This window comes from Colletotrichum godetiae, assembly GCF_030913485.1.
Source record: "Colletotrichum godetiae strain CBS 193.32 chromosome Unknown BDP55scaffold_1, whole genome shotgun sequence".
Classification (NCBI taxonomy): Eukaryota; Fungi; Ascomycota; class Sordariomycetes; order Glomerellales; family Glomerellaceae; genus Colletotrichum; species Colletotrichum godetiae.
Window position 1 is genome coordinate 2606011 of NW_026851249.1, and position 11851 is coordinate 2617861.

The 11851-nt window shown below is 51.8% G+C and overlaps 7 protein-coding genes across 7 annotated transcripts; 3 read left to right on the plus strand and 4 right to left on the minus strand.

Annotated features, from left to right (window-relative positions):
- Positions 1 to 52: 52 nt before the first annotated feature.
- Positions 53 to 1779, plus strand: BDP55DRAFT_722744 (uncharacterized protein; the record flags this gene model as incomplete). Its single annotated transcript, XM_060578641.1, has 5 exons — positions 53 to 287; positions 337 to 635; positions 694 to 1025; positions 1079 to 1435; positions 1485 to 1779. The coding sequence occupies 5 exons, from the start codon at positions 53 to 55 to the stop codon at positions 1777 to 1779; spliced, it is 1518 nt and encodes a 505-aa protein (XP_060437323.1).
- A 405-nt stretch (positions 1780 to 2184) lies between these two features.
- Positions 2185 to 2750, minus strand: BDP55DRAFT_722745 (uncharacterized protein; the record flags this gene model as incomplete). The annotated part of the gene is made up of 2 exons (XM_060578642.1): positions 2185 to 2679; positions 2742 to 2750. The coding sequence occupies 2 exons, from the start codon at positions 2748 to 2750 to the stop codon at positions 2185 to 2187; spliced, it is 504 nt and encodes a 167-aa protein (XP_060437324.1).
- Positions 2751 to 2933: 183 nt separating this feature from the next.
- BDP55DRAFT_641981 (uncharacterized protein) lies at positions 2934 to 4629 on the plus strand. The gene is made up of 2 exons (XM_060573431.1): positions 2934 to 3635; positions 3724 to 4629. The coding sequence occupies exons 1-2, from the start codon at positions 3422 to 3424 to the stop codon at positions 4530 to 4532; spliced, it is 1023 nt and encodes a 340-aa protein (XP_060437325.1). The 5' UTR covers positions 2934 to 3421; the 3' UTR covers positions 4533 to 4629.
- Positions 4630 to 4989: 360 nt separating this feature from the next.
- Positions 4990 to 5322, minus strand: BDP55DRAFT_625777 (CFEM domain-containing protein; the record flags this gene model as incomplete). Its single annotated transcript, XM_060571530.1, has 1 exon — positions 4990 to 5322. The coding sequence occupies one exon, from the start codon at positions 5320 to 5322 to the stop codon at positions 4990 to 4992; it is 333 nt and encodes a 110-aa protein (XP_060437326.1).
- A 2192-nt stretch (positions 5323 to 7514) lies between these two features.
- On the minus strand, positions 7515 to 8391 carry BDP55DRAFT_538997 (uncharacterized protein; the record flags this gene model as incomplete). Its single annotated transcript, XM_060567996.1, has 2 exons — positions 7515 to 7847; positions 7879 to 8391. 2 exons carry the CDS (start codon positions 8389 to 8391, stop codon positions 7515 to 7517), a joined length of 846 nt encoding a protein of 281 aa, XP_060437327.1.
- Positions 8392 to 9414: 1023 nt separating this feature from the next.
- BDP55DRAFT_641992 (DnaJ domain-containing protein) lies at positions 9415 to 11199 on the minus strand. Its single transcript, XM_060573432.1, has 2 exons — positions 10677 to 11199; positions 9415 to 10605 (listed from the first exon to the last, which is right to left on the minus strand). The coding sequence occupies exons 1-2, from the start codon at positions 10968 to 10970 to the stop codon at positions 9556 to 9558; spliced, it is 1344 nt and encodes a 447-aa protein (XP_060437328.1). The 5' UTR covers positions 10971 to 11199; the 3' UTR covers positions 9415 to 9555.
- Positions 11200 to 11318: 119 nt separating this feature from the next.
- On the plus strand, positions 11319 to 11763 carry BDP55DRAFT_722750 (uncharacterized protein; the record flags this gene model as incomplete). Its single annotated transcript, XM_060578643.1, has 3 exons — positions 11319 to 11373; positions 11432 to 11608; positions 11666 to 11763. The coding sequence occupies 3 exons, from the start codon at positions 11319 to 11321 to the stop codon at positions 11761 to 11763; spliced, it is 330 nt and encodes a 109-aa protein (XP_060437329.1).
- Positions 11764 to 11851: the final 88 nt, after the last annotated feature.

The following is an 11851-nucleotide window of genomic DNA, read 5'->3' on the forward strand; positions in this document are numbered from 1 at the left end:
CGCAGACTCGGATTCAGCTTTCGAGGGCGACCTCTCGTTGACTGCCCACACCATGTTCGCCAGCGACTTTATCGAAGACGCCGTGCAGAGGACTTCGCTCCAGGTCGTGGCGCCGAACATGCAAGCGGCGCTCTCTTCTCTCCGGCAGATCGTCGCTATGCAGAGCAAGGCTTCTTCCAACCGAGAGTTTCGGTTCCGTACGCAACAGCCGCTTCCTCCGGGTGGCTTGCCCGAATTGCCCATGCCGCCCATGAACGCTGTCGTTGCCTTGCTTAAGCATATGAAAGGTTCTTTCATTTTTGATCCGCAGACTTCAAGAAGCTGACATGACTGTAGTTTCTCCTCCCAGCATCTTCTCACTTGCATGCTCTTTTCTCGATGTTGACGATCTGGCTGAGCTCTGCCGGAGAGTGTACTTCTGCACGGACAACTTCGCTGATACCACCTTCATCATAGTGAATGGTGCGCTCTTCTACTTGTTCATGGAACAAGCGTATCTGGCTTCCGATGCGACTGCGCGGGAAGAGTTCGAGAGGTATCAACACATGTGTCAAAATAACCTCGAAATGGCACTAGCTTCCTTGCCTTTAATGCTCCCTGCAAAAATCGAGAGCATAGAAGCCTTGCTCCTGGCGGTTCGTGAGAAATCTTTGTGTGCCTGTTTGTGGATTATACAGCTGACAGTGACTGCAGGCCGTTTATGCTGTGGATGTTTCGAAAGCATCCCTCGCGTGGCTTTTCACATCGACTGCTGCAAGCTTGTGTCAGACGCTTGGCTACCACCGCGTATCGCAAGTCAGGAGTGAGAGCGCCGGGCCCAGGGACATCAAGACGCTTTTGTTTTGGCATGTGTACATGCTCGATAAGACGTTGTCTTTGAGAACAGGGAGGGCATCGGTCATACAGGACTGGGACGTTACCTTGCCGCGGCGAGTCGACAACACCATGGTTGCGGATCCATGGGGTCTCGTTATAACAACATGGATCAAGCAGGCTGAGATCCAGCATCGCGTTTATGAACAATTGTTCGACTCCGCCATTCCAGTGATGCAAACCATCAAGCTAACGTCCGCGGTAGATACAGTCCTCTTGCTCTGGGCCAGTCGCAGGAAGAGCGCATCGAAACCGTGCGTCGCCTGGAAGACGAACAAAAGACGATCATGGCCGCTGCGTCGCATGTACGGGAACAGGCTCTTTTCGGCCTCAAAGCCCTCAACGCGTCATCAATTTTGGACATACATCTGCGAGGCGACGAACTGACGTTTCAGTCTACTTTAACGCTTATTTACAGGGCATTACCAGCGCCCGAAGGTTCACCAACACGATTTTCTCAGGAATGTATAGACACGGCACGATTTGCTATGCAGCTGCACCTTGAATGCATGCAAAGAATTGCCGAGGAAGGGCGGCACCTTAAAGCAGTCTATATTCACTGGTCAGTTGAAGCAGTACTCTGACCACGATCCATGCTGACTCGTTCTAAGGGCAATTCTTCTCACTCCTTTCACGCCCTTCTTCGTCCTTTTCTGTCACGTCATCGACACTTCCAGTGCTGACGACTTCAAGAAGCTGAATGAGTTCGTTGCTTCCCTTCGACCCGCGTGCGCCATGTCGGAGCCGGTGGAGAAGCTTCACCAGCTCTGTTCAATGCTCTGTAACGTGGCGACTTTGTACGTGGAGAGCAAGTCGCAGCAATCAAATGAGCGTGGCCCCATCAACGACGAATTTGATGTCTATCTGAGTGCGCTAGGATTCCCGCCCACGGAGTATCCTGCTTAGGGTATGGACACCAGCGACATGTCGCATCCTACTCTCCAAACTGCTCAACTAGGCAATTGGTTCTCGGGTAGCCAGTACATGATGGGTTTGCTTGAAGAAGACCTATCCCAGTTCAACTGAGCTGGCCGAGAAGGAACGGCCGATAGCGGGCCGCCGCATTTCCACCGGAATGAGTCCAGATTGCCGATTGTGACCTCGCTGACACGATCTTGTTATTCAAGAGTGTTTTGCGGTGCGAGGCTAGGCAACGGCCAACCATACGAGGGGTAACGGATGGTTTCGGGTTTCGCCACATAGTGTTGCGAGCCCATATAGAATGGAAATATCGTCGAAAAGCCTCAGGGCAAGCCAAGCTCTAGTTTGCTCTACTGCGTATATTATGTGATTTGCGTCCAGCTTGAGCTTTCATTCGGTGGGGTATCGCGGGTCGTAATGTTCGTAGCTCTCGTCGTCAGTGTCGCTCTCAATAACGGCATCCCGTTCGCGTGCGTTCGCAAGTCTGTCTGCTTCCAGGGCTTGGCCAGCTTTTGACCTCGGTGCGTCTGACGCATTCAGGGCGTCGACGGGGGCGAATGCCGATTTGAAGCCCGACTTCTTGAAACCGCCCTTCTTAAAACCTCCGCCTCCGGCAGACTGCTGTGGCTGTTCGTTGTTGGCGAGCTTGATGCTAACGAGGCCATCCGCCTTGGCTTCGGCTTTTCGGGCTCGGGTGCCGGCGTTCGGATCGCGAACCATAGCCTTCATATCTTTGAGTCGCTGTTTGTGGCTATGATCGTAGCTGCTGAGATGCGCCTCGTAGTCATTCATGCGAGAGTATCCCTTCGAGCAGAGACTGCAATAGAAAGATTGCAGAGCTTCGCGGGCTGCGGCGGTCTGCGCCGGGGGTAGTGTTTGGTGTCGCTAGGAAAGTAGCATGGATCAGGAGTTTGATCAACAGGTAGGAACATTGTCATTTCTCTCACCGGAGGCATGTTTGCAGGTTTATAATCGTGAAGAGCTGCCGATTGGTGGCGTCGAGATTCTACGAGGACAGGTGGGTATGGGTTAAAGGTAACATCACATTTAAGAGTGCTGGCTGGTTATTGTCGAGCGCGCATGTTCCGTTCCCAGCAACATGGACCCACAACGCTATGCGGGGAGCCGCAGCAGGCCCTGAACATCACGGGTACAACGTATCTTACATCCTGCTGTGCGATAGTGTACATACACCACAAGAACACCAATTACGTCTTAGTTTCGGAAAATACAAGAGGAATCAAAGGAAATTCTTGTGCTGTTTCCCAAATGAAGCAATATTACGGGTTATACACAAGTCAGTGAGCGTAAGGTAAGGACAGAGAAGGCAAAGTACCTTGTCAAAGCAGGTCGCGCGAAGGTATTGCGGCTCCCCGGACTGCCGCCAGGTCCACTAAACCTGCAAGCCCAGACGCGGAAACTGGTCCCTTGTAACTTCAACCTATGACGTCCCGAGGATTGATCAGCTGCCCAGTTTTACACCTGGAGGCTACGAAACAAATCGCAATCTTTACCCGACAATTCTAACTTCACCTTCCGAATCTCAGTTCAATACAGCCCGGGTTCGAATTCGCGCTTCTTCTACGTTCAAAGGGCCGGTCTCAGTCGTGCCGGCGCTTGCGTAGCCATGGAGTCCAGATCTCTTCAATCCAAGCCGTCGGAAGAGACTCTCATATCGCTCCTTCAACTAGATCCGTCCCCCATCGAGACACCACCGGCCGACGTTGATAAAGATCTTCCTCCCCTGCCCGAAGATGCCCTAGAGAATAGCACTGGTTCCCTCAGGTCGACTTCTTCTGCACCCGGTTTAAGCGGCAGTGGTCACAGCGCGATCTTTTACCGTAAGCTGTCAAATGCGAATGCATAGACAAGACCCGTCACCACCAATGGCACTGAAGTTATATTGGCTAATGAGTACAAACTTTACAGTGACACGAATCCAGAAGTTCTCTTCCTACCTGGTACCGGTCTTCACCTCACTTCACGTTGTCAACACCTCCATAATACCACTCTTTGCGCGATCAGTCCCAGCTTCCGAGGCATACCTGCTACTTTCGAGAGAAATATACCAAACACCCCTCACGGAACCGCTTCTCGTGGCATTACCCATCGTCGCACACATCGCCTCTGGCTTCGCCCTTCGCCTCGTTCGCAGATCTCAGAACCTGAAGCGTTATGGAGGCAACACACCCGGCATGTATGCTTTGTATCGAGCCCAGACCGGCAAACCATCACGAGCCTTGACCTATAACAGCGTCAACTCCGCTAGCAGGATATGGCCGTCCGTCAGCTACATATCTATATCTGGCTACTTCTTCACAGTTCTTCTTGCTGCCCATGCAGGCATTAATCGCATCCTCCCCCTGCAAGTTGACGGCGACAGCTCGAACATTGGCTTGGGTTTCGTTTCTCATGGGTTTGCCCGGCATCCCATCATCTCGTGGATTGCGTACACCGGTCTTCTCACAATAGGCTGCGGACATATGGTTTGGGGCGCAGCAAAATGGCTGGGCCTGGCGCCAACGGCTATGGGTTGGAGTGGTAGAGGACGCAGTGTGATAGACAAAAAGGTGCGACGGCGGAAGAGAAGAGCGTGGTGGGCACTTCACGGCGCCGCTGTGGCAGCGGCCGGCGTCTGGGCTGCGGGGGGATTGGGAATAGTAGCAAGGGGTGGTTCAACAGACGGCTGGATTGGGAAGGTTTATGATGATATATACAGCAGAATTCCACTCTTGTGATCAGAGGCAAGTAGATAATATACCATGAATGATACCCAGCCAACAGCAATGCGGCAACTCGCAGTGCCGGTATTTACAGATAGAGATATGTCGTCAGCCACGAAGACAACAATCAGCCGAACATGATGGAGTATCAAGCTTACCAATTGGCCACAAACACTTAACATCTCAACGACTACGGTGCTAGGTCGCCACAAATTAAGGAGAAGAATTATTGTACCATAACGACTACCCAAGACTAGCACACACCTGTTTGCTTACAAAAACCGTTACCTCAACTTCTCAATAAATTCAGCACCGAAAAAAGTTTCCCTTCGCGCATGTTCAGCTACCCCGTTATCTCTCTTATGCGATGCACATTCCTCCTATGCAGCACCATAATGGGTTGAGAAGCAAACTCCAAGCTTTGAAGAAGAGAGCAGAGCGGTTTGTATCAACAAGCCCAGCCTCACGAAGCCTAGTTCTTTCCTCCATTGTTGCCACCGTTATTGTTTCCACCTCCGTTATTGGTGCCGGGAATGAAGCCACCTGTGAGCTGTGGGCATGCCTTCTGAGCAGCCTGGGCAGCCTTGACTAGGTCGTTCTGATCTTTGCAGGCACCACTGACACAGTTGACGAGTGAGTTGACGTTGGCCTTTTGGCAGTAGCAGTCCTTGATCTGATCTTGAGCGCAACCGCTCTTCTGGATATCATCATTGACGCACTGCTTCGCACAATCGGGCACGTCAAGACTGTCGGCAATGGCCATGCCGGCGGCAGCAGCGAGAATGGCGATAAATGAAGTCTTCATTTTGAATTATGTTGGGTTTGCTGAGAGATTGTTAAGTATGGTGAAATCTGAGTTTGGTGTATACGAGTTTGTCGAAGGGATTTCTTCTGTTGTAGCTGCGATATCTGAGTGATAAGAATACCATTTCATTTAGAAGGCGGTCGTTGCGAGCACTTATATACGCGATTCGGACAAGTATCAAGGCAGGAGTCTTTGGTGATTGTTTCTCTTCTCGTCCTTCTGATCCTATCCTCTGACGTATGTTCTGTTTCCATCATCGCTGTCATCGGCGATGGAGCTTTCGGCATTGCCTTGTTCATCACATCAAATTGATTGGATATCAGGAGAAGATGACCGCGAAATATGGTCAACTAGGTTTTCGACGCTCCGCCGAGCAGGAGCACAGGAGCGAAGGAGCTTGTTTCCAAACCTAAATCACGACCGAGAGTACGCTGCGATGACCAGATCCCAACTTTTATACGCTTTGCTCCATTGTTTTCCGCCGACACAGCCCAGTAGTGTTGTGAATCAGCACCCTAAGGATCTTCTGGGTTTGGCAATCTGCGCCCAATCACATTAGTCGTCATGGGTGAGCCGTTCTGGCGTTGATGCTAGAGGATCTTCCACTGCCTAGCTTGCATGAAATACTTGAAGTGATGGGACGAGCCGTTCGGTTGAGGCACAGGCCTGCGTTTTGATCGCTTCGAACCGCATAGAGGGCTGTGTGGTTACGTATGACGGCGTGGGCGGCAACTGCAAGACGAAGAGCGGCGTCAAAGCCCCACGGAAACATGACTGAGCACCCAACGGCTGTGCTTCTATCTGAGCATTCTCTGAAAACTTCGCCGGCTGGCTGTCAAGTAAGCGACCTTCGAGACGTTTTCCGAAGTCAGCGTCACTGAAACGGACGTCACATTATGAGCCCTGAGCGTTGTTCCGAGGATCGTCAAGTCGTATCGCAATCACTCTTGTATCACTGACCGCCAATCTCTTGCTTCCTATGTTCTACTATTATCTTGTCGTGGCGGCCTAAATGTACTCCATATAAGTCGGTATTTTCCAACGACGTAGTCCTCGCGTACTGCAACTATGACCTTCTTCGATGACGTTTCGTTCGGAGCCTCGAACGCCGCACGGCAAAATCGCGAAGCTTCGTGACCGTATCCGTGTTAAATACCGAGGGCTCGGAAACGCTGGGCTACGCGGCTCTATCCCTTATATTTGAGCTAGATGGCGGAGAACAATGAGTAGTTTATTGAGCTTCGATATCTGATAAGTGGCTGTACTTCTATCACCACCGTATCTATTGCTACTGTTCCGAGTACTACTATTCTTATCATTACTGTCACTTCTACTTCTACTATTACTAGAATTCCTTCATTCTTTCCTATGTATTCCTCGTGTACTTTGCTTTAGATGGCGGACTTTGGGAGTTATATTTATAGCAATGGTTACGAGAAGGTGGCTGGTCGTGCGTTGGCCGGCATCGTATTTTATTGCTCACGTACCACGAATGCCAATGGCAACCTCTCATGGTAAATTATTGAGCCACCCACTTACATGGGTAGTTTAAGAGGATTCATGTGAGTGGTCCATAGCTCACGCTGACACAGCCCTGTTACCTCTATCACTCCTTTCGGAAATTGATCTCGTGCAAGATATACCGTCTATCATCCCTCCTAGGCACAGCAGAAAACTGGTCAAGTGCAAATTCTCAGCGTACGTTGTTAGTATGTAAAAAAGGCGGATGATTCCATAGCATAAGATAGTTGCTATTCGGCCAAAACCTCAATTTTGCTCCTGTGCCACAACGCTATTTCTTTGGTTCTGTTCAAACATGTATAACTGACCTTGTCTTGCCACTGTCGTCCCTGTTTCAGGGGAGTTGACTGTACATGCCGCTCACGAGGGGCAACCCTTCTTAGGTGTCAAGGGCTTTTTAACGACTACCCGTCTTACAGAGCACAGCAAATGGAATAAGTGGGATGCAGCACAGGTGTTTGTTGCAAAGAATGACGAGTGTGAAAAGTCTCAATCATTGCCCCTATAGGGGTATCTTGCAACTAGCAGACGCCAACACATCCGGACGCCCTTGTAATCCCTGCATTAATATGTACCCTGGTGCTCATAAACCTTGTCCACCACATACCCATTCGTACGATAGATGTAGTGATTGTACTTAAGTCTTGTCCGACTTATCTATCCGAAGATTCTCATCCTCGCACTGAGCCTGCACAAGGACCTGGTCCACCATAGCTCTCCTTATTGCCAGCCTTTGTGAAGACGACATCTGGACGGCCCTTCGGGCAGGAGTCACTATCGCTCGGGCCGTCGAAGCCGTGGATGATGGAACATGATGGCGTCGATGAGTTCTCCGGTATGTACATCCATCCATTGCATCCGTCAGAAGTTTCAAGGTGGCAGATTGTGCAGCAGTCCTGGGCGCTTTTGGCTGGGTACAAGTTGTACAGCCAACCGCCGCCACCCTTGTCGATACCGAGCCAGTTGACTTCTCGGATGAACTTAGACTCGACGCAATCAAGGGCCTGTGATAATTAATTAGATGCTGAAGCAAACCCAGCCCATCATACGTGATGCTGCAAGTAGTGAGTAGGGCATGCTGCTTACCGGCGTTAGAGTCGAGGATGGAGCTGGGAGAGAGGTCAGAGAGGTAGTTGTGGGGGAAGACGATGGCGATGAGGCAGAAGAAGTAGCAAGGTTCTCGGTGTTATCTGGATCAGAGGTGTGATTCCTGGTGGACAGTGTGACTGTGAGAGGAACCACGATGGCGAGGATGAGAAGACCTATGCAGATGCCGATCATTGTCTTCCAGTTCCAAAGACGCGACGTTTCTCCAGGAGGAGGCTCTGGAGGGCTGCCTTGCTCAGCGTCATTCTCCGAGGCGTCATCTTCGCCTGCGTGAACCTTGGTGCCGTCCTTGGTGCCGTCGCTGCCAATGCCGGTCCCAAGGTTATTCATCGGAATGCTCACGGCTTCAGGGGCAGAGTAGACGACCACTTGCGGTAGCGGGTTCTTGCTCTGCTCGACCCAGTTGGCGCCACCCGGATGGCTGCTAGAAATCGTCGACATGGTGGCTTGAATTTCTGTGCCCGCGGGTTTGGGTGGTCGAGGTGGGACGTGACTGCGGAAGAGGGAAGGCGGGATGCGAGGGGCGACGACAGGTGTGATTGCCAAGGAAGGCGTGTTTGGCGAGATCTGAAGATGAGTAGGTATCGTAGTGACAATGGAATCTCAAGGGATTGCTAGTCCATGTAATTTTGCTGTTGCCGACGCGGCGGCAAGGGAAACTTCTCGAGAAAATGAGTGGCGCGGGCTTATTTGCTCGGTGACGGGGCAGGGCGTGGCGTGGTAAAGAAGAAGTTTGTCCCGTGTGACTTTCACTACGAGATGATATATGCCCCTCGGAAGACGAATACGCAGCTGGGAATAGTTGGTTCAATAAGGTACCAAGGAAGACAATCACAAGGAAAGAGATAGAGAACGGAGTATAGGTACCTGCCTTCCCAATATGAGAAGAAGCCTCCCTCCGGTCGGTGGCTCCGCAAACCTGGTCTGGGGAATCAGTGAAGTGCTTCCTAACTTACTCGGTACTTGGCAAGAAACAAGATCTTCATCTTCAGCCTTGTGATCTGACCTAGGATAGCGTCAAATAACCGACACCAGACACGGCCTTCGGGATCCAACGAGATGGGATGGGCTATGATCCAATGAATGGGATGGACTGGCACAAAGGTTGCCTGTTTGCTCCGTCTTTGTTACTGTAGGGTCACGGCATCTCCGAACCCCCGGAACCCCATCCTATGATGTCTGAATTAGGATGGGTGGAAACACCGACAACGAGGCATCAGCCTTGGTATATTCTCGAAGACGACGGTGAGGTAGGGAGCAAGTACCGTGTTTTCATCGAGACCAAGCTGTCGAACAACCTTGTGGCAGCTTCCTCTGAAGGGCTAAACTTTCTTGTCGACTGGCCAACAGACGGCCTCGACCGTGAAAAGCAACCCCCTAAGTAGAAAGCCACATGATCTGAAGGCTGTGGGTAAACATATCGAGCCACTCCGACTCACGAGATGTAACTGGCGGAAGACGTTTCAGATGACGAAGCCGTGGGGTCATCTATTGAAAGCCGACATTCATTCTCTATTCTGTTGCGTCTAATCATGTTTTACGCTGCTAGCCCGCCGCGCCATACCAAGCTTGGTGTGTCGGAGTTCATTGAAATATGATCCTCCTTTACTGAGTCAGAGACTTGGCATCGCCATCCTTGAGCTTGCCAGCGCCGACCAATCTCTTGACCTCCTCGCTCCAGACTCCCTTGATCTCGTCAGCCACCTTGAGGCCGTTGAGCTTGCCGGCCAGGGCCGCAATCTCGTCAGCGTCGATCTTGCCCTGGACGAGCTCGACGTCACCGAGAACAGAATCAATGGTAGCGGCGGAAGGTTCGCCAGACGTGAAGTAGTTAGCATCCTTGACCGAGCCCTTGAGAACACGCTTGTTCTTCTTGACAGCGTTCTTGGCCGCCTCCTTGGTCTTCTTCGATTGCTCTCGGTCGACCTTGGCCTTCTCTTCCGCTTCCTTGGCAGCCTTCTCCTCGGCCTCCTTCTTAGCCTGAGCCTCCTCGAGAGCCTTCTTCTCAGCGGCCTCCTTCTCGAACTTCTTCTTGTTCTTGGCAGCGTTGGCCTCTTGTCTGAAGCGCTTGATGCGCTCGTCGCCGGCCGAGCAGTCGTCAAGCATCTTGCGAAGACGAGCATTGTCCTCGGCCTTCTTCTTCTTGCGGGCGTTGGCATTCTTGCGTTCCGTGTGGCGCTTCTGATCACGGTTTTCGTTGTCGTCTGGCACATCTTCATCCAGATACTCGAAAGTTCTCCAGCTGTCAAAGTTGTACCAGAAGTTGTAGAAGTCCTCTACGTGCTCCTTGGAGGACTTGTCGTCACCGAAGGTCGGTACCGGCTGGGTCTTGGAGAAACGGCCTTCGGCCTTGAAACAGTTGCTCCAAAGCTTGTAGAATGTGCTGCCACCCTTGGCCAGCTGCTTCTTGGTGGGAGGGTCGACTTCGGCCTTCTCATCGACTGAATCGTACTGCTGACGCTTGGTGGGGTCCAGGAGAACCTCTGTGGCCTTCTGGATGCACTTGAAGAAGCTGTCGTCGTCGACAATACCAGCGGCAGCCTTCTTGTCTGGGTGGTGCTTGAGAACCTTCTTGCGGTGGGCGCGCTTGATTTGGTCCTCGGTGGCCCTCCAGCGATACTTTGTGAGACCCAGAACCTGGTAGTGGTCTTGGTTCTGTGGAAGTCGGGAGTCAGTCGTCAATTGCTACGGGCGCAATGGCTTGTACACGAGGGGCAGTCACTTACCTTCCAGTCCTTAGCATCGCGCTGAAGCATCATGGGGTCCTCAGCCTCGCTGATCTCGCCGTCATCCTCATTCTCGACATTCTTGGTAGCCTCTTGAGCCTGGATGCGATCATCCTCGGAGAAGGTGCGCTTGTGACGGGCCCGGCGAGCGTGGGCAAGGAAGTGAGGGCCGACAGGCTCCAGGCTTCGCTGAGTAGCAGCAGAGACCTTGCCGACGGTCTTGAAGTCCTTCTCCGCGGACCATCCCTCGGGGACGACCGGGAGGACGTGGGGGACAACGGTTGCAGAAGCCATTCCGGTGGATGCGAATAACTTGGTTTATCGCGATCGAGGCTTGTGTGTCTTGAAGAGCAAGGACGTCGTAAAATTAATAAAAAAAAATTACAGGAACGTGGGGTAGAGTTTTCTTTGGAGAAGGTGTGGGTGGCGCTAAGGCTGGAGGGGTGTGTACCTAAGATTCTCCGGATGCCGGGAACGTTTTTGTGTCGAATGCCTGAGCCGATGACCTTGACGGCACCCTGCCCGTCTTTGGAATATCACATCTTCTTCTCCCCGAAACACATGCGCTCGTAAGGAGATTCACTACTCAATTCGTTATTTTCTCTGTCTCGTAAGCGACTTGACAACTTCACTTCTTTTACTATGTCTGTGCCTGCTTACCGACAACTCTGGCGCGCGGCGCGAATCGCCTTCAAGGGTTTGTATCTATGTCGCATACTCTCAAGTTCCTATTGTTGACGTTGTCTTTTTCGTAGGCGACGACCGAGTCCTCACAGCAGCACAGCAGCAGATACGGCAAGGTTTTAGAGATCAAGCAACACTCAAGTCGACAGACCCTGCATTCAGCTCCGCCATCCAGAAAGCGGAAGATGTTGCCAAGATCCTGAGAGAAAATGTGGTCCAGGGGAAGCAGGATGATTCTCGCGTCTTCAGTAAGTTCCTACAGCTGTAAATTGTTCTGGCTATGATGCTGACGGATGGTTCTGCAGAGTTGCGCATTCACGAGGACACCGAACGTGGGGACAATGACTCTATTAAAACGGCGGGCGGCGTCTCGGCAACGATGGGCGGGTGTGGCTGTAGTTGAAGGAAGGGCTTCGAGGCGAGCATGGCATAGGAGAGATGCCTGTAATTGTGCTGTAATTCTGTATAACAAAAAACATGATACCCAGGCA